General features: G+C 35.6%; 1 protein-coding gene across 1 annotated transcript; it reads left to right on the top strand.

Moving 5' to 3' along the window:
- The first annotated feature begins 2,309 nt into the window (after nucleotides 1-2,309).
- LOC108992031 (probable ubiquitin-conjugating enzyme E2 16) lies at nucleotides 2,310-6,394 on the top strand. Its single transcript, XM_035682872.1, has 6 exons — nucleotides 2,310-2,522; nucleotides 2,712-2,815; nucleotides 3,104-3,206; nucleotides 3,298-3,361; nucleotides 5,657-5,745; nucleotides 5,986-6,394. Exons 1-6 carry the CDS (start codon nucleotides 2,493-2,495, stop codon nucleotides 6,079-6,081), a joined length of 486 nt encoding a protein of 161 aa, XP_035538765.1. The 5' UTR covers nucleotides 2,310-2,492; the 3' UTR covers nucleotides 6,082-6,394.
- The last annotated feature ends 16,023 nt before the right edge of the window (nucleotides 6,395-22,417 follow it).

Here is a 22,417-nt window from a genome sequence, read left to right as displayed (position 1 = left end):
CAGTTCTTATAAAGTTTATAACCATTTGATCTTCAAAAGGGTCAGGAGGCAGAAAGTTATTTACTCTTATTTATTGATTGAGTTTGAATCTCTTCACTACATTGGTCTCTTAAAAGTTCATACGAGTAGCGAGTGATCAAGTCTTGTTTGTTTAATTTTTATTTAAACACGAGTCAATCTCAAATTTTTCATCAAGTTAAAATTTATGTCACGAACAACTCATTTAATATTTGAGCAAATTTGGATTTGTTCATATTTTATAAAGCTTATGTATACGTATATAGATAATTATATTCATAAAAAACTCAAGTAATATCTTTAGTATTACGAGCATTATTTTTCTATCCTCTTCAAATATTCAAAATATTAATATTATAAAAAATAATAAGTGCGAAGTTATGCAAGTTTATATGAGCTCATACAGGCTGAGCCCAGTTTTATATGAATTATTTCATTTAGCATTGTTTGAATAATGAGTTAATCTTAATTCATCTTATCTAATTATTATAATTTTTTAAAATTTTAAAAAATAAATAATATTTTAATAATATTTTATTCAACTTTAATCTCATATCAACTTACAATGCAAACCACCCCTTAATAATCGATCATCATTTTTATTTTGCAAGCCATTCATTTAATAAAGGAGTCGAGCCAAACTTGAGTTTTCAACAGACGTGATTTGTCTGCTCTGGTTTAACAACGCCGTTTAGATGGTGCCTTGTCCGCACGAAGGAAACCTGCATGGGCAAGATAAAGACATAAAATATAAGGAAAAAACTTAAAACCGGATCTGGTGTGAAAGTAAATTTTACACCCTCAAATTGGAGAGCGACACCTCCTATTTCTATTTCTATTGTTCATATCATAGACTCGATACAACTGATAAAAGTTAATTTTTTTCATCTTCCTTTTTACCCTATTTAGATGACATGATCTCTTTAGATTACCGTTTAAATATTGAGATGAATTGAGTTAAATTATAAATAATAATATTTTATAAATTTTATTAAGATGAGTTTAATTTTTTTAAATTAAGATAAATTAAAATTTTTAAATTAAAATATATGAAATAAATTATGAGAGAAATTTAATTTTTTTTTATAAAAAGTTAAAAAAATTAAATGTCACATTAATAATTAATTTTAAATAAATTAAATTTGATTCAACAACTTAATACTGCATTTTTAAAAACAATTACCGTGGTAAATTTATCTTGCAACGTGCAGGATTCTATTGATGCTAGAGGTGGAACATAGGTTGTCGGACTCGACACACTTCATCTTTCTTTTTGACATTTTGGTGTTTTTAATCGGTTTCTGCTTATATTTTTTCTATTTTCCATTTCCAGAACATTTGTCAAAAAACATTTGCAGACCGACGGGCTCTTAGGGAGAGAGAAAGAGCACTTGAGGAGAGAGAGAACACTTGCAGACCGACGGGCAAAATTAGGTCAATTCGGGTGTTTTGCTCCTACTGTAAATGCATGCCCTAAATGAATTAAATAAAATATTATTTTTTAATATTATTATTATTTTAAAAATTAAAATTATATATTATATTTTACATGAAAACTTAAAAAAATTATAATGATAAAATGAGATTAGATAAAACACTTTCATTATCTAAATTAACTTCTGTTTGGATAGTGAGTTGAGATGAGATGATTTTAGATAAAAATTAAATAAAATAGAGTCGGGATACTCTGTTGTCCAGAGTAGCCTGCTCAATTTGACTGACAGTGTAAATATGTGTTTTTATTTTTTTTTCTCATTTTTTTAACATATTTAAATATTTTTAAAAAATAAAAGAAATACATCAATACATTAAAAATTACTTTCTTAATCATTAAATAAAAAAATTTTAAAAAAATTAAATGCATAAGTGGTCAAAGTGAGTGGATAAAATAAGTGAGCAAACTAACATTTTCTAATAAAATTTTATTTTTTAATAATAATATTATTTTAAGATTTAAAAAAATTAAATTATTTATTATATTTTATATAAAAATTTAAAAAAATTATAATAATAAAATGAAATTACTTCTCTAATCAAACGAGAGGTTTGGGGATCTAAATCGATAAAAATCTATTTAATTTATTATTATTCACATAATTTTTACATATTACATATTTTTTAATTATTATTAATTTATTATTTTATTAAATATTTAATAAATAAATAATAAATAAAATAAATAAATTATTTTAAAAAAATAAACTCAAAAAAAAATTTAAAATATATTAAAAAATATTAAAATTTTAAAAAACATGATGTATAAAAATTAGAAAGGTTACGTAGTATTGCTTATTCTCCAAGACACATTGTCCGGTTGGAGGGGTCTCAAAATACAAATGAATAAATAAATAAAAAATAAAAAAAGAAAAGATAAATAAACCGTCGCCGCCGGTCCTCTTTGTCCATTTCGTCAAACTCCACCACCCTCTCTTGCTCTCTCGCTCTTAATTTCTCCGTCATTGTAGAGTTGAGCCATGACCAGCTCCTCCGCCGCGTCTCGAAAGGTTTGCCCTAATCTTCTCACTTCACAAATACACTTTTATAAATATATGTGTTTAGAGAATACGGCAAATAATAGTAATTTTGTACGTCTATATGGGTGGGTGGGTGGTGTGTTTTTCTGATTGTGTTTATTTCTTTTTTATTTTTGATAATCTGATTGAATATTATGTTTTTTATCTGGACGCTTTTAGGCTTTGAGTAAGATTGCTTGCAATCGCCTCCAGAAGGAGCTTGTCGAGTGGCAGGTCAATCCTCCCGCCGGTTTCAAACACAAAGTCACTGACAACCTCCAAAGGTTTTTGTCGTTTTGATCTGTTGTTAAGCTTTTATGCACTGATCAAAACAATTCGACCTCTGTTTGACTGATGTGAAAACCTAGGAAAAAATATTATTACGGAAAGTAAAGTTTAGGGTTCATAATCTGAATTTTATGTCTTTCCATCTAGTTCTAAATTATTCTCACGGAGTTTCCTTTTTCTTCCAGTCTCTCTCTCTCTCGCTCTCTTTTTTTAAAATTTCTATATTAGCATGCTTTAGTGAGTTTGTTAAAATTAGTTGTTATTGGGACTTTTGGATCCAAAAGGTGGGTTATTGAAGTCAATGGAGCTCCAGGAACTCTGTATGCAAATGAAATTTATCAACTTCAGGTCGACTTTCCTGAGAATTACCCAATGGAAGCCCCACAGGTTTGCTGAAAGTCCTTTTAATTCTACCCATTTTTTATTTTTGTGATGATGTTTTGTCGTTTTATTTTGATTCTTGTGGCGGGTTTAACAGGTTGTATTCCTGCATCCTGCTCCACTGCATCCTCATATATATAGCAACGGCCATATTTGTTTAGGTAATTTTATTGCTCTCGTATTACTGTCTTCCCCCACCCCCGTTAGCATATCATCCTTGCACAATATCTTATTGTCTTATAACAAATGTCTTCATTAAGTGTAGTTTACTTTCCCAACTTGAGTTGTTATGGCTCACTCTTTCTTGGAGGTCTTTGTATGTGGTATATGATTTATAACAGTCACAGCTTGAGTTCTTTTGTGTCTTTTCTTCTGCATTCGTTCTATTCACTCTTTTGCTGGCTGTGATGGTTGTTCTCGATTCATCTGTGTAATATTGATAATGAATATAAGATATCTCTTTTACTCTAGAAGATTCTTTCACATCTTTTTCGATATGAGGTTAATTGTTATTGGTCTATAAGATATCTCTTTTACTCTAGAAGATTTTTTTCACATCTTTTCCGATACGAGGTCAATGTTATTGGTCTTTAGATACTAAAATCTATGTTATTTTCTTTATTAAGCAAGACAGTAATACCACAATTAATTGCCTAGAAAATGTTGGAAGTGATACAGAATTAATATATGGCATTCTTTTATGATGTGAAACCTCATCAAGCGGGGGCATTTAAGACCCATTCTTGGGTAGTAAACCCCGGACATATGGAGCCTTAAGTCTGTCTGGAACATGAGATAAGGAAAACTTCCTTTGAGACAAGGCTAGCACAAATGTGGTATCCATGGTCCTGGAACATACAGGAGGAAAGAAAGAACTTTCGAGACATTGGCTTCCTTCTTTGAGCAGTTTAATTGCTTTCTTTCCTTGAAATTAATAATTCGAGGTCCCATACATAACGTAGGTGAACTGTATGAAATTCTACCTTCTTATTCATGACTTGTATCTAACGGGCAGAGGTGTATTTGTACTTCTGAACTTCAACACTCACTGTTTAACCATCTCTCTCTCTCTCTCTCTCTCTCTCACACACACACACATACACACACTCAGTTTAAGACTTAGGTGGATAATTGGACTTATATGTAGAGACCTCTGTATGCAGCCAAAAAGTTGGGAATGAATGGCAAGAAAATGAAGCTTAAAACTATTGCAATTGCTTTGCATTGTGTACTTATATATGAAGGTGTGCGGAAATCAGGGTGCAGCTAATTGGCTTTATAATGTTTAGGTGTCTGCAATGTCATTATGTCTTAGCATGAAGTAACAATAAGTGAACTGTGTGAAGTTCTACCTTCTTATTCATGACTTATATCAAACGGTAGAGGTGAATTTGTACTTCTGAACATCAACTCTCACTGTTTCGCAATCTCTCTCTCTCTCTCTCTCTCTCTCTCTCTCTCTCTCTCTCTCAGTCACACACACACAGAGAGTTTAAAACTTGGGTGTATAATTGGAATTATATGGATATGCCTCTACATGCCAGACAAAAGGTTGGGAATGAATGGGAAAGAATAAAGCTTAAAATTATTGCAATTGCTTTGAATTTTATACTTATTTATGAAGGCATGCATAAATCAGGGTAGGGCTAAGTGGCTTTATAATGTTAAGGTGTCTGCAATGTCATTATGTCTTAGCATGAAGGAACAGTAAGTGATCAGGGTATATTACGTCAGCTGTAGTGCCACTTTTCTATCAGGAGATAGGTATATTATGGCAGATTTAGTGTAACAATAAGCCATTGAGGCATGTTATGTCAGCTGTAGGTATATTTCTTCCTGTTATGGTATTCATAGTACTAACGTAAGCACAGATTATTTCAGTTTTCCAGAATCATTGTTGGAGTTGAGTACAGATCAGAATTGCTACGTTTGCATTTGTGTTTAATTATTTCTTAGCTTTATGCCCCCTTTTGATCTTTAATATCTACTTTATGCTGGGAACCTTGAAGTTTCTGTTGTAGGTGGATGCCAAAGTCATAATATCTTTTTGGCTATTGATGTTTGTTGTTTACTACATTTTTTTTTATTTGGCAATAGTGATGACCAATATCTCCCAAAGAAACTTTTTTTTTATAGTATCTAAATTATTCTACTTGCTTGTTAAAAGGAATATGAGAGAGCGAGAGTGTGTGAGTTCAAACCTGGTTTTCCAACTTTCTGATCCTGTACCAGTCTGAACAAGACTGAATAATTATAATAATAATGAATCAAATTATATTAAAAAATATTTCCTGCAGAAGGTTTTGTGAATTGGATTATATGGCTTTTTAGTACTTTGGTATCATTCTCCTTGTCTTATTAACTTTATCCAAGTTTGATTGCCTTAAATAAAATGTTCAGTACCTTTGCAGCAAGACTGACATTTAATGTACTACTTGAATGTGGAAATTTTGTAGATATTTTGTATGACTCATGGTCCCCAGCCATGACTGTTAGTTCTATCTGTATCAGCATTCTCTCCATGCTATCAAGCTCGACTGTGAAGGTTTGACCCTCATTATTTGCTTCTAACTTTTAGGATCTTCTGAATCCTTCCATTTTCAAGTCACTGGGTTGTACTTTTAGTATGCCGCGATTGTTACTGATTTTTGAGAGTATTCATTCATGTGATTCTGCTAAAATTTTCAAATCAGAGAATGAGCACAGCCATTGCCTTGGTAAATGATAGACATGCCCTCTACTCTTTTTGTATATTGATCTTTTGTTGTCATGACCTTGCTTGCAGCAACGCCCTGAAGATAATGACCGCTATGTAAAGAATTGTAAAAATGGCCGATCTCCCAAGGAGACCAGATGGTGGTTCCATGATGATAAGGTGTAACATGACAGCATCTTCTTCCTTCTTTGGTTGCTCAAGAAACCAAGTAGATGGCTAGCCTTCTCAAAAGAAAGATGAAGACAAAGAAAAGAAGCATTCTGAACCAGGATTTTGTCAAATGTTCAATAACTTATGTAAATTGGCAATGCCTGGTGTTTGTAAAGGAAGATTGACGATCTGTGTTTCTAGCAAGGGGACAAACAAACTCATGTCTTTGTTGTTAAAGGTGAGCACTCTCTATGAGATCATCTATTCGAGAACTTATATCATTCATAAGCTTTGGAATGATTACTAATCTTAATCACTATTTCCCCCACGTTCTATGTGTGCGCGCGTTTGTTTGGGCATTTAACCACTCGCGTTGTTTACTCTTGCTTTCGTCACATGTAAGCCGAATAGGCATCCTCTCTCAATCACATCCAATCTCAAAGAGAAAGGCCTTTTCCTTCTTCCCTCCATCTGAAGATGGGTAAGGACTGGCAGTTTTGAGAAATCACGCCTTCCCAGTAAGAAAATCCATTATTCCTTCCATCCGAGCGCAGGCAAGAACTAGCGGATCGGCCGATCGATCTCCAAGCGTATCTTTGGTCATTTGTTACAGCGGTTGCATGGGATTGCTCTTCTCGCTAGTGATAAATTTCAAATCATTTTCAAAGCCACTACTGTTGGGATGAGCATAGATAGTGGCTCCCCACTTACAAAACCGTCGTAAATTATTGCCTGAGAAGGTGAGATCGTTCGACTTCGACCATACTGTTGGCATTCACTATCTGATCAGCACAACGAGCACTATAATTAACCAGCATGCGAGCACTATGATCATCCTACCGTGCTCTAAACTGTATGACTTACATAATTTTTTATATTTTATCACTTTTTTAATTTTAAATTTTAATCTAATTTTATTTATATTTGTTGATTTTAGATTTTATTGTTATCATTTAAATTTTATTTCAGATTTAAAGAACAAAAAAATCCAAATTTTAGCAGCTTATCGTCTACAAACTCTCTTAAAATTAAATGAAGATTTATTCTAATATAAAGCTGGTCATTAGTTCTATTTAGATGATAAAGATCAAGTTAAATTTTTGTAAAATAGAAAAAACTAAGACCAGTCAAATGGCAGAATTTGAAATGAGAATAGAAGCATATTTCTGCATTCAAAACCGGTAGAATTTCGATAGAGCAAGAGATGAAAATAGTTGAAACTAGAGGACTTCAATATCAGATTTGAGAAAAAAAAAAGAGTTGAACGAAAAGCTGAAGTTGACGCCGAAAGAATAGATTTTGTTTTGAAAAGATAAGGACTGAACGGAAATTCAAAAGGAAGAGGCTCATGATTACTATTCTACCTACCACACGAAAAAAAGGCTGGAGAAGGGACGGAAAAAAAATGTTTGGAAGAAAAACTGAAGAGGGCGCGTACGAAGCAAAAATTGACGAGGACGGCTACGAAAGAAAAAGAGAAGGACGCTGCGACTTGCGAAGGCCGGGACGACAGAAGTATTTTTCAGCCTTTATTTTTTTCTATTCTTTTAAGAAAAAATTAGGATGAATTTGTTTATATTAAATTTAATTTTTAGCATTAATTTAATTTTTTTTATTTTAAGAAAATGATATAATCTAATTCCGAATTGTGTTTAATTTTCTATGTTAATTTGAAATAATTCTCTTTCGTGTTTATTTAATTTATTCTAAATTTATTACTTCTAATTAATTGGTAATTAATTAGATGATTTTGATCTTATGATTTGATATCGAAAGAGGAAATTATAATATAGATCTTAGATATTTCGGCATAGGTAAATATAGAGATTGAAAGATTTGTATGAACTTATGTAGTATTAAAATCGTTGGTCTTAATACTTTCTTGTTTTATTAATTTACATACTCTTATGTAAAATGATGAACAAGAATATTTCCGATTGACTATCGAAATAGGCATGTGGATGAATTAGAGATTTGCTAACAAAAAGATAGAATTAAATTTAATTAGTTAGATAAGTAAAGCATAGTGAAGGATTAGGTGAAATCGATTTCCTAGAAGTTTTCTTTCCCGTTGGTTTGATCTTCGAACAACATCTTTCTTCCTTTGAGTATTTTTTTGAATTAATTTTATTTTAAATTGCAATTATAAAAATCTTAGTGACTTTTCTAAACAAAGTTGAGATTAATATAATTTCGATATTTGTCAAAAGTAAGTTATTAATTCCTGAGAACGATATTCTTCTCATCACTTTACTATAAAATCATGATACTATGCACTTGCATTTTTGCACTGATCACCTATTGCTGCCTTCTGATAGTTAGGAAAGATAAAATAAAAAAGAAAGTATGCTCTTGCTAGGGATTACCGAGCAATGCTTATCTCCACAAGACCTTGTTTGGGATCACTAAGCAGGAAGAAAGTTTGCTCTTCCTCTGAATTATTGAGCAAGGCTATCTTCACAAGACCCTGCTTGGGATCATTGAGACGAAAGAAAGTACGCTCTTGCTTGGGATTTCCTAGAAAGACCTATTTTTTCAAGACTATACTCGGGATCACTGAGCAGGAAGAAAGTATGCACTTGCTCGGGATTACCGAGCAAGGCCAATGCTTTGCTCATGATTCCTGAATAAGGCCTATCTTCACAAAACCCTGCATGGGATGTCGAGTTGGAAGAAAGTATACTCTTGTTTGGGATTATTAAGTAAGACCGATCTTCACAAGAGGCTACTTGGGATAAAGGAGCAGAGGAAAAAAATAAGCCATTGCTCAGGATCACCGAGCAAGGCCTATCTCACAAGACCCTGCTCGAGATCATCAAGCAGGAAGAAAGTATGTTTTTGCTCAAGATTATAGAGCAATGTTGATCTTCACAAGAAGTTGATTTGGATAATCAAGCATAGGAAGAAAATAAGCCATTGCTTGAGGATCACCGAGCAACACCAACGTTTTTCTTAGGATTCTTGAGCAAGGCCTATCTCCATAAGACCCTGCTTGGGATCATCAAGTAGGAAGAAAGTATACTCGTGCTCGTGATTTCCAAATAAGGCCAATCTCCATAAGACCCTACTCAAGATCACTGAGTTGCAAAAAAGTATGCTCTCGGGATTTCTGAGCAAGACCTATCTCCACAAGACTCTACTTGGAATCACTAAGTGGGAGTAAAGTATGCTCTTGTTTAAGATTATTGAGCAAGACCGATATTTGCAAGAAATTACTCTGGATAATCGAGTATGGGAAGAAAATAATACCTTGCTCAGAATCACCGAGCAAGGCCTATATCCATAAGACCCTGCTCGGGATCACTGAGTAGGAATAAAGTATCACCGAGCAAGGCCAATGCTCTTGTTTGGAATTACTGAGTAAGGGCTACCTTCACAAGACCCAGCTCGGGTTCATTGAGCAGGAAGAAAGTATACTCTTGTTCAGGTATATTGAGTAGAAAAATTTTACTTATCATTCTTATACTACACATTATATACCATACATAATTTTTTAATTTTTTCTCTTACTAAATATGTAGTATATGGATGATGAGAAAAATTCTACTCATCATCTTATAATGTAGCTTTAAATAATAGGTTTACAAGTAAAACATAAGAAATAATCTCCCATCATCTAATGTTACATCATGGGATGATGATAAGGTGATGAGAAAATAGATGATGAGTAGCATTACTTGAAAAATAACTCAATTAGTTTAAGAAGAATAAATTAAAAAAAAACTAAAAAAAATAAAAATAAATGTATTGTGTGGTTTGTGGAGATGATAAGTAGTAAAACTTTATTGATTAAGGCCTATCTTAAAAAGAAACTGCTTTGGATAATCGAAAGGAAGAAAAGAAACCCATGCTCAAGATCATCAAGCAAGGCCAATTTTGAGCCCGCGAGCACTGAAAAATGAAGCTCTTGCATAATTAATTTGTCCAAAACCAGAATCGCATCTATGTTCTATACGTAAAACTCTTTTCTGTGTTGTTGTCTTATACTCTACACATAAAAAAACGATGTGCTAGCGGGCCGGCCAAAATTTATCGTTGGGCGTATCGTTAGTCATAAATTTGTGTTTTTTTTTAAATTTTTTTTGTCTTTTGATTTTCTTTCAAATATATTTTTTTAATATTCTTAATCATTAAGAAAAAAAAAATATAATTTTATTAATAATTACTTTCTTAATCATTAAATAAAAAATTAAAATACATAAACAATAAGACTGAGCGATTTGAGGTACTATTTTCCTAAAAACAAATGACCGAGGTTTTGCCCATACATATGCATACTGCAAAATCCAAAGGTTAAAGCTACTATGCCACCTAGGTATTTTTTTATATTTTTTTAATATTTTTAAAAAATAAAAAAATATATCAATATATTTAGAATTATTTTCTTAACTATTAAGTATTAAAATCACTTATTTAATTATTAAATATAAAAAAAAAAATAACCAACGGTCAACTAGAACGATAAAACGTGGACGGCATATAAACTCTTCCAAAACCCAAGAGGCATGCAGAGACAAGCATGCCCAAAAAACAAAAAAAAAAAAAAAAAATGTTGGGCGACAGAAAAAGGTGTTTCACTTTCTTTTAAATTTTAAATAGATGGATTAGATAGAATGTCAGATCGCAGTTGGTAAGGTCTCACCTATTTTGACATAAAAATTGTGAAGTCATCTATTATTAATTTGGATAAAAAAAAAGTAGACAACTTACGCATGTCCGATAATTTAATAAAAAAAATTATTTTTCTTATTATTTTTTATTTTAGCTAATATAAAAAATTTTCAAGTCAATAATACATTACATATGACAATAAACTAATTTAAAAATAGATATACTTTTAATTTTATACGCCCAAGGCAATATACTATAACAGTTAAAAGACTAAGCCTAGGCCTAGATAAAATTAAAATGTATGCTATGCAAATTTTTTAGTTGAATGTGTGATTTTTTTTTTCAGTCTATATTTGCCACAATAATTTGTTGCTTGGACTCAACGTCTCCATGGCGGTTTATATTGGATATAGAGATAGTTTCATCTTATTATTATAATTTTTTTAAATTTTTATACAAAATATAATAAATAATTTAACTTTTTCAAATTTTAAAATAATAATAATATTAAAAAATAATATTCTAATAATATTTTATTCAACTTATCTAAAATCATCTCATCTCATTTTATTATCCAAACGAGCCCTAAATAAGTGTAGTTTGATTGTGCCTAATTGGTTTCTGAATTCAAAGGAGTTTCCCATGGTGAAGCTTAATTCTGTTAGCAATTAGTTCTCTTTGATGGAAGGAAAATTATACAAAGAAAAACACTACATGCAACCGAGATGAGAAATCGCAGGAGAACCGTTGCCCACGTGGAAAATGAAACGAGGCTGTTTCTTATATTTCTTCCCTCCGTTTTCAACTCCCGAATTCGTCTCCCTCCATTCACTTTAAATAAAATCAAGAGTAAAAACAGAAAGTCGGAAGCTTCAATTCCATTTTACCAGGATTTTCCTGGGGATTTTGCCTAGGAACCACACGAAACACGGATGCTTTTTCAAGAAATCCCGGAATACATTTAAAAAGAACAAGATTCAAACCCAAACTAAATGCATTCAAGTCTTTTGAAAGATAAAAAGAGTAACAAAAGCTACTGCAATACGAACCTGTAAACGACAATGATCTAGAGGTTGAGTTTAAAAATGGGTTCGGTGGGAAAAAAAAGATAGGGAAGACAGAGACCAAGATCTCGAGGTTGGTAAAGAAGAAGAAGTAGCAGTTGTGATGTGGAACTCTAGATGTTGACTTTTGGGCTTGAAAGTAGTAGATGTGCTTGTAAGAATGAAAGAAAAAGCTTTTCACAATGAGAGAGAGAGGGGGAGGGAGATAAAGAGGGGCAGGATATGCAGTAAGCAAACGACCATCAGACTGAGTAGAGATTGCAAGAAGGAAATAAAGTAAAAGAAGAAGTAGCAACTGTGCTTGAAAGTAGAAAGTAAAGTTTTCTTTATCTTGGAATTGAAGGAGCGGACGAAAAGAGGGCAAGATGCATGAACCAACTTTATTCAGTTTTTTTTCTTTTTTTTTAATCTCTCCATGTGGGCCGACTCCCCGGGGGTTCCCCACCCCGCTTGTATGCATCAAAACTGTTATACAGGCTACATCCTCGTCCTATTCCTATTCCACCATAAATGTGTTTTACATGTTCTAAGAACAGATAGGACACCTAAAATATTTATTAATTACATATGTTGGGGCTTTGTCCTCTTTCATGAAAAAAAAAAAAATTAGCTACCCATGTGCATCATGAGAAAAATTATTTGTAAGGGGATTTTCTCCACAAGGCACAAGAGGCCCTATCAAGCCCAACTCGGAGCAAAAAGCTATTAACTTGGCCCACTAGGAGGCTCCTCTATACATGACCTATAGGAGAGATGATGATGCAGGGGATGAGACTTGTCGATCAGAGGACCCCTCGAGTAGTGTCCAATCCTCAAGTGCCCGCTCGCACAACAGTCGTGATATACGAGGGACCGTCGATCTACTGATAGAGAAGGCATGAACGGACCAGAGGGAAGGTAGACTGAGAATAGGAGGTTGGAGAACCATGCCGCATTTATGGTTCCGCCACCTGGACAACACGCCATATTAATGACATCGTCGTGGAGCCACATCGCATTTAAAGACTATGATAAAAGGAATAATATGGAGAACACAGACTTCATAAAAGCAGGCACGAATCTGCTCCTCGGACTTATAGTATAAATTACAGATCTTAGGTATGAGAATACTCTCTCTAATCCCTAGACTCTCTTATTAATTTGCTACATTTCAAAAATATTTACTAACTTGGGCAATGGAGGTTACCCGGCTCCAAGGCTGGCCTCTCAAAACCATAGTTTTTTCTACCTTGTGCAGAGCCCATTTTTTAAGACTTGAGTTATTGAAACTTGGCCCAAAGGTGTGCGAAACACGACGTTAACAGTGGCGTTGTCTATGGAATTGCTTGGTATTGATGGAGCCATGAAGGAAGGAAGAGGAGTGCGCAGAGAGGACGGAGAAGGCCCCAACCAAGGCCAATGCTTATGAGAAAGGGGAGAAGGACTCCCAAGAGAAATGGCGAGAGGAAGTCCCTACAAAGGGATTTGGACCGTGGTACGATTGGCCCACATTTGCCATTCAAAAAGAAGATGACCGGGGAACAATCCGCCGCTATTGCACATACCATCAGTCCACCTCACATAATACTAAAGACTGCTTCTCTCCGGGAGGAAGAAAGGAATTCGCAGAACAGCAGAAATGCTGCTGCTCCCCAGCCAAAAGACAGGAGCAAGAGAGAAGAGGAAGATCAAGAGAAAGGAGTTGGGACAAAGGTGACCAGAATAGACAGGCGACAACCCTCAACGGCAACTGGCGATAATGGAGCCACCGCCAGGTCGCCCCCATTCGCCACCAAGGCAATAGCCCCCTTTTGGGGAAATTTGAACCATAGCTAGAGAGTTTGCGGGCAGGGGCATCACCTCATAAAGTAGGAAAGCACATACCAAGCGGGCCCGATGCTATGAGGTATACTCGGCTGAGTATCATCTCGCCAAACAACGAAAGGGTGACCCTACCCCGCCCCCATGCCCTTAAAAGTCTTTTCCGGAAGCATTGTCTAACCTGTGGGAACCATCACACTATCCGTCATTGTGTGGAGTAGCCCCTGCATAGCCCGATGATGGTCGACTTTCTAGTAGTGAAGACTTCGTCGGCTTACAACCCCATCATCGGGAGGCCCACCCTCAACAGCTTAAAGGCCGTCACATTGACCTACCACCTCAAAATGAAATTCTCAACTCCCTAGGGAGTGGGGGAAGTCTGAGGAGAACAGGTATTAACAAGAGAATGCTACATCCAGGAGTTAAAGTAGAAGCTGGGGTGCCCGCCTCGGACAACACCAACAAAATAGAATAGGCCGGACACCTCCGTCTACTTCACGTTTTTATATTACCAGTAAGGCACCAACAATAAAAAGCGCGGCTAACGAAATCTACGGCAACAAGATCATCAACGGATTACCTCCCCACGGGGCACCATAGGGAAAGTTAGGCCTAAGGGTTGCCTTATCCCCCCTATGGCGGAGGGCGGGTCAGCCTTTGGCGGCCCGAAGATGAAAATTTACCTTCCTTGTAGACATCAATAGGCGGGTGCGGGTTTAGTCACAAACTACCCAAAATCACCTCCCTGCGGGACACTATAGGGAAAGGTTAGCCCAAGGGTGGCCTTATCCCTCCTGTAGAGGAAAGCGGAATCGGCCTCATGCCCCCCCTAGAATAAATTACCCCGACCTCTGCCGCAACGAAGAGTGAGATCAGCACCAGCCTGACCAACACTTACATTTCCTGTGATATCAACGAGGGGGAGCGGGTCTAGTGACAGACTATTCGAACAACTCGAGACTCAACAGGGAAAGGCTGGCCTAAAGGCGGCCTTATCCCTCCCGCAGAGGAGAGCGGGTCCTGCCTTCAAGGCTGCCCGAAGAGCTTACCCTGGCTCCTATCATGGTGGAGAGTGGTCAGCCAACTCGTTGTCTGAACTAACCTCCCTACAAGATACCACAGGGAAATGTAGGCCTTAAAGTTGCCTTGTCCCTCTCGCGACGGAGTGCGTGTTAGTCCTCAGCTACCCAAAATCAGAAACTATACATTCCTCGTAAGTGTCAACAGGCGGGAGTGGCTACAATGACAAACTGCCCGAGTAACTTACCTTCCTAAGGGATACAAGGGGAAATATTGGCCTAAAATGTTACCTTGTCGCCCCCGAGGAGGAGAGCGGGTTTGGCCCTTACGGCAACTCGAAAACTTATCCCGACCTCCACTACGAGCGAAGAGTGGGTCTAATGTTTGCATAAAAATATCTGCAAGTGCACATAATTGTAACAAGTAGTAAAATTTTTTTAAAGAAAACGGATGTCGAACCCACATGGATTAATTATGCTATTGAGTACTGAAATTTATAAAATTAATTACTATTTGGAAAACTGAAATTTGAAGAATAGACTATCTAAATTAAACTGAAGAAAATATCATTAAAGTTAAGATTTTAAAGATAATAAGAATAGATCTAGAGCGTTTGATTTCACCTAAAAAATCCCACACAATTTATTCTTCCTTGTTATAGAATTCCAATTATCCCAAGTTAATGATAAAAATTTCTTAACTATTCAATATTTTCTTTCGAACAATATCAAAAATATTTCCAACTAATAACTCCATATCTCTATGTGGATTTAATTAATTGGAGACTCATTAAGTTCTTTGATTTTTTTTTTAAAATCACACTAATCACGATAAAGTATATCTACTTTTGCTCAACTAATGGTGCTTGATCCTAGAGTTTTAATTAGAAATCACCTCTCGGTCTCATTGCGATTTAATAGATCGAACAATATTAGTTAGAAAATTGCAAGCATTAAAAATAAGGAATAAATACTCAATCAGGAAAATACTGAAAATACGATAACTTAAAATATAAATTGTGTGTTCAATGCTAGACTACATCAAAACTCTAGAAAATAAAATTAGTTCATAATGAAATTGAAAAGAAAAATAATAAAATTAGTGTTATTCGTTGGAGTCGATTGATGAAACATGCGACTCTCGCATCTACCCTCCAGATCCGCCTCTTTGAAAGAAAGTTAAATGATAAACTCTGGACCATTGAATTCTAAAATTCAGACTCTCTATTCATCCCACAAGACAAGATTAAATAGATGTCAAAATTCAAATCTGGAAACAAAATAAATGCTGGTACAATCTAACCTAAAGATCTGAAAAATAGTTTCTAAAGATAAAAGTTAACATAAAAGAAATTATCCCAAAAATAACGAAATTATCTAAAATAGAAGATTCAGTAATAAGTGGCTTGATTTACGGAGTTTGGGAGGATTTTGTGGTCAGCAGATTGATTGCGGAACTCGAAAGGGTCCCACTGGGTAGATGTCGTTTGCCCTGAATATAACTGATCTCCTCGCCTACTGAGAGAAAAGACTCTTGACCGGGATGATAGAACCCTCTCGCTAACCTTCCGAGCGGTAAATCTGCTCGCCTTTACTAGTTGTTGTCCATGATGTCGTTTAGGTTGGTCCTTTAAGTTGGTCGTTTAGACTGGTCGCCCAATTTAGTGGCCCGGAGCCTTGCGCCAAGTCTTCTCGCCCAGAAGGTAAAATATCTAGCTTATCGTCTAACTCTTGTGGCCAATTCTGATCGCGAATTCTAGTCGCGCCTTCTGGTTGCGCCTTCTGCTCGTCAGTTTCCTCACCTAAATCTCCTTGGCTCTCTTTAGATCTTGCTGCTTCTCATCGGTCTAGATCTGTAGTCTTTTTTTTTTGTACCAAAATGCTTTCCTTTCGCACTAAATCTTCTCATTCCTTCAAATCCAAGAAAATAAAAAAAAAATATAGAAATAAAATAAAATCAATAGAATTGAACAAAAACTGACACTTTTCATAAATAAAAGAGTAATAAAAATCACACTTATCATCTAGCACCAGCCTGACCCAAAATGTTACATTTTCCTATGATGTCAACGAGTGGAAGTGGGTCTAGTAACAGACTGTCCGAACGACTTATCTCATTGTGGGACCCAACAGGGAAAGGCTGGCCTAAAGGCGGCCTTATTCCTCTCGTAGAGCAAAGCGGGTCTTGCCTTCGAGGCAGCCTGAAGAATTTATCCCAACTCCTATCACAGCGAAAAAGTGGACTGCCCCAATGGTAGTACAAAGAAGTTACCTCATTGGGGAACCAAAAGGGGCGGGCTAATTTGAGGTAGCTTGACCTCTTCCCAATGGAGTGCGGGTTTTAGTTTTACGACTACCCGAAGTGAGAAGAATCTCTAGCAGGGAAGTAAAGTCCTGCACAAAGGCCACACAAGCATCAACAAGCAAGAGCAATAATGACATGCAGAGGAAGGCAGTAAGCATGGAACAAAGCAAAAAAAAAAAAAAAAAAACAAGTACAGCGAGAAAAATGCGAAAACTGTACAGTCGAATAAAAAAAATCATTTTATTAATTATGCAGGATTACGAGGAACATGTTACATCACAAAGTCACAAAACTATAAGCAACAAGTTACATAATAAATTAACAAAGCTACAAGGAACAAATTATATCATAAAGCTGCATGAAGTCGCATAACTACAAGGAGCAAGTTACACCATTAAGCTTATATATTCAACAAAATATGTTCTGGTGCCTGACCCTAGACCTAGACCATAAAATGGCTAGGGATAATCTGAAAGATTTAGAAGACCTCACTGTTCTAGGACCCAAGGAAACCAAAATGAGTTTGGGGTCTGCAGCTGTGGTGCTTTAGATAGCGACAATCACCACGGCTGCCGAGCCATTTGCCATAGCAACCAAGCAGGCAATGAGTTCCGTGTAGGCTGCGAGTTGCATAGAATGGCTTCGAAGTCGAGCCCTATAAGAAAAAGGACGAGAACGAGTGAGGCACAATAAGCAAAAGGGCAAGAACGAAAATAAGGAGTCTGTGTCCCCAACAACAAAACATTGGCGGTAGGGGTGGCAATATGTGACACGACCCGTTAACCCAACACGAACACGACACGATAAAAGCGGGTTAGGGTTTAGGCTTAACGGGTTCGGGTCAAAACGGGTTGACCCGTTAAGACACGATACCTTAACGGGTCACTAACGGGTCAACCCGTTATAACCCGTTATGACCCGTTAAGAAAGTTAAAATTACCCTTATACCATTTACCCTTATAACCTAAAGGCTATAACTAAAAGTATAAAAACTAATTAAAAAAAAAACCCTAACTCAATCAGCCCGATTCAGCCCCCCCCTGTTTCGAACTTTCGTGTTTCGTCGTTCTGCCTTCTTCAGAAACGCGATCCGAAGGTCGAACTCCTCGGCTCCTCGCGACGACGACGCCGCCCTCCTGGCTCGCCTCTCCACTCATCTTCAAGGTGACGTCGCGTCGCCTACAGGCCCTCCACTCCAGTTTGCTTTAGTCTTCGCGCCTCACGGTGACGCCGCCCCCCTCTAGTTTCACGGTGACGCCGAGTCGCCCATAAAGATTTCAACCACGGATTCGCATTTGCCGCCGCCAGCGCCCCGTCGCCCACACCGCGCCTTCCACTGTAAGAAAATGTGATTTTCGAGTTGTTAAATGTGTTGTACAAACTTTCTATAGTTTTTCTCGGCATCCAAACAGGGGTAACCCGTAACAACCATGATTTCTAGTTGTTCTATACTTTTTCTCGGCATCCAAACAGGCCCGTAACACCCATGATGAGCGATTGAATTATTTATGCTTCTTCTGTATGTAATTGTACAGTTGTTCTATAGATTTTCTCGGCATCCAAACAGGCCCGTAACACCCATGATTCCCGATTGAATTTTTTATGCTTCTTCTGTATGTAAAATCGTAATGTTCTTCTGTATATAATTGTATTTGGGATTAAGCGCAGATCATGAATAATTATTTCACTGGCAGGTTTAATTGAGGGAAAGGTTGATTTAATTATTTCACTGGCCAGTTTAAAAGAGAGAAGGAAGTTAAGGAACTCATTTGAGGGAAAGGTTGATTTTTTTTAGAACAGTTTGGAATTATAGTAATCCTGTTTTGAACATCGAAGATTGATTGTATTAGCATTTTTCAGCTTTGTTGTGGTTTGTTGAGATGACGGAGAATTCTTCCTAACAAGAATAAATTATTAAATTTGGATCCAAGAATAGATGATTATATATTGCTACATGAATAGATGGCGGAGAAAATTTAATAAATTTGGTGTGTATGTGACATATGTCATCCCAAAGTGGAGAAAAATAAAACAAGAAAAAAAAATTAAAATACAAAAATTATTGAAGGTAACTTAGGTAAGTCATGATTTACTATTGTCATTAACTCAACTAAAACTCTAATAAATTCAGTTAAAGAGTTCATTTATTTTATTTTACCCAAAGTCTCTTGAAATGTAATCTACACGATTGTATTACGAGTCTATCTTTCTCCTACTCAATCGGGCATACTCTAGATGATCTTAATCAAGAATTCTAGAAGATATATATATATATATATATATCAATCTCGTAATAAATTTTGTAATTAATTGTAAAATCGGGCAAATAATCTACACGATTGCTGCTTTCGTTTTTTACGCGTAAATTGGTCCCTTACAATTAATGTCATACTCTTACATTTGTTCTTGTTGTTTGTTGTCAGATGAGTTCAGCAGCAAGTGAAAATGATGAGATGATTGATTTGGACCCGTTTGACTCAGAAAGTATTCAAAATGAGGAAGTTAAAACAAAAAGAAGGAAACAGTTAAACGTGTGGGCTTTTTTTGTAATGGTTCCTGATTCTGAGAACAATGATGGCAAACCACGAGCCAAGTGTAAGATGTGTGGAGTTATTTATATGGCAGCAAGCAAATATGGAACCGGCAATATGAGGCGTCACATTGAGACATTCCCTAGGAGAAGTTCACGAGATATTGGTCAGATGATGTTATCACAAAATAGTGGAAATATTTCGGTAAGCACTCATAAATTTGACACTGAACAATATAGAGAAATTTTGGTATCTACTATTGTGAAGCATGGATTGCCTTTTCGGTTTGTTGAATATTCGGGGGTGAGATCTTTATTACAATATTTACGTCCAGATGTTCCAATTATTTCTAGGAATACTGCCAATGCTGATTTGGTTAAGATGTATCATCGAGAAAAAAAAAGGATTAAATGCATGTTAAATGATTCTCCTGGTAGAATTAGTCTAACATCTGACTTATGGACTTCTATAACCACTGATGGTTATATGTACATTACAACACATTTTCTGGATAAGAATTGGGTTCTGCAGAAAAGAGTTTTGAACTTTTCTTTTATGCCACCACCACATAATGGCATATCTTTGTCTGAAAAAATTTATAATTTGCTATGTGAGTGGGGAATTCAACACAAGATTTTTTCATTGACTTTAGACAATGCTTCTTCTAATGATGTTTCAGTAGAGTTGTTAAAAACTCAATTGAATATTAAGGAAGCTCTTCTTTGTGATGGTGAGTTCTTTCATCTTCGTTGTTGTGCTCATATTCTGAATTTAGTAGTACAAGATGGATTAAAAGAGATTGATGTTGCTATCCAAAAAGTTCGTGAAAGTATCAAGTATGTCAAAGGATCACAAACAAGGAAAGTAAAATTTATGGATTCAACAAATCAAATGTCTTTGGATAGCAAGAAAGGGTTGAGACAGGATGTCCCACTAGATGTAATTCTACTTATCTTATGCTTGAGAGTGCTCTTTTCTATCGCCGTGCCTTTACTCATTTGGAGTTGACTGATTCCAATTTTAAGCATTTTCCATCAATATCTGAGTGGGAAAGAGTACAGAAAATTAACGATTTATTGAGAGTTTTTTATAGAGACACCTGTAATTTTTCTGGGATTAAATACCCTACAGCCAATCTCTACTTTCCATCAGTGTTTTCGATTTATTTTACATTAAAGAGGCACTCTGAGGGTGAAGATGACTACATGAAGAGAATGTGTTGTAAAATGCTTGCTAAGTTTGAGAAATATTGGTCCGAGTTCAATGTGTTGTTGGCTATAGCAGTTATATTGGATCCTCGATACAAGCTTCATTTTGTTGATTTTTCTTATAAAAAACTTTATGGAGAATGTTCTAGAGTATATGAATGTTCGGAGCAAAATGTCATCTCTTTTCATGGAATATGGTTCTTCTAGTGCTCCTACAATGACATGTTCTACCACGACTTCTGATAGCACTGTTATTAGAGAGGAAAGTCAGTCTTCATATGATAATTTTTTATTGGAGGTAATATCAAATAAGTTTTTTTGTTTAATGATGATATATTATATTGTTGTTTCATATCACATATTGGCTTGAAAATATTTTTATTTGTTTTTTGTATACAGGAATTTGATACATTTAGACCTGATGAACTTTCTGGCTATATGAAAAAAAGTCAATTGGATCTTTACTTGGATGAACCTAGGGCAGAAAGAAATGCAAAGATTGATATTCTTTCCTTTTGGAAAGGAAATGAATTTCGTTATCCTGATCTTGCTCGTATGGCTCGTGACATTTTGAGTATTCCAGTTTCTACAGTTGCATCTGAATCTACTTTTAGTGTTGGTGGGCGTATCATTGATCAGTTTAGAAGTGCACTAAAAGCAGATATTGTTGAAGTATTAGTTTGCACTAGAGATTGGTTATATGGTGAAGAGCAAGGTAATATTATAGTATTTTATTAAATAAATGACTGTAATTTTTCAATAATATAAAACTTTACTGATGTCTTTTTTTTAATAGAAATACAAGAAGAAGTTAAATTGGACAAGTTAACTGAATATGTAATGGAGTTGGAGAACAACAAGGACAAGGGCTTGGAGGACGCTCCACCTCATTCTTCATCTTCTAGATTTGTTTAGATTTGTGTTTTTAATTTTTATTATATTTGGGATTGTAATATTAATATATTTACTATGTGTGTTTTGTTTATCATATTTGAGATGTAATTTTAATATATTGTTACAATGTGTGTGGATATTTGTTTGGATTGTAATTTTAGTCTTTAGACTTGTAGTTTTTTTTTTTTTAGATATTATTTATATTTAAAATTTATAATGGGATAAAACGGGTCGTTTCGGATTGTGTCATATCGTGTCAGTTCAATCCATTAATGTAAACGGGTTGAAACGGGTCGGATCGTGTCGTGTCAATTTATTTCCTAATGTGTCATAACGGGTCGTGTCGTGTCGTGTTTAGAATTTTGACACGAAACCCTTAACAGGTCGTGTTCGTGTTGACCCATTAACTGTAATATATATACTCTGACACGACACGAACACGACCCCGTTAACACGATTTGACACCCCTAATTGGCGGTTCCACCCTCTGGCGCTCAGACCACCATTGCCAGCAGTGGCCTGAGTGCCACCAAAGGACCTGTCGCCCACTAGGGTGTAAAGACTTTTTCGGAGCAAATAGAAGAAAATGCAAAGGAATTTCAGAAGGAGAGCAAAGGAAAACAAAAGAACTGAGAACTCAAGTAGTAAAGTAAGAGTCGCAAAATAAAAGAGAAAAGACAGAAGTGAGTATAATGGATTTCCTAACATAGAGAAGGGTCCTTATATAGAGATGGGGTTGACGTTTAGCCTCCCGGGGCACCATAACTCCACGAATCACCACGTGCCCTCCCAGAGAACCGTAATCCCTTGATTATCGCAATCGCTGCAGAGCATATCTATTAATACGATGTGCATAATTAATGCCACTGAAAATGAAGCCATGATGCAAAAATCGAAGGGGCTCCATTTAATGCAGAAA

The sequence above is a fragment of the Juglans regia genome, chromosome 11 (genome assembly GCF_001411555.2).
Source record: "Juglans regia cultivar Chandler chromosome 11, Walnut 2.0, whole genome shotgun sequence".
Classification (NCBI taxonomy): Eukaryota; Viridiplantae; Streptophyta; class Magnoliopsida; order Fagales; family Juglandaceae; genus Juglans; species Juglans regia.
The sequence above is the reverse complement of the archived record's forward strand: the minus strand, read 5'-3'. Positions and strand labels throughout refer to the sequence as shown.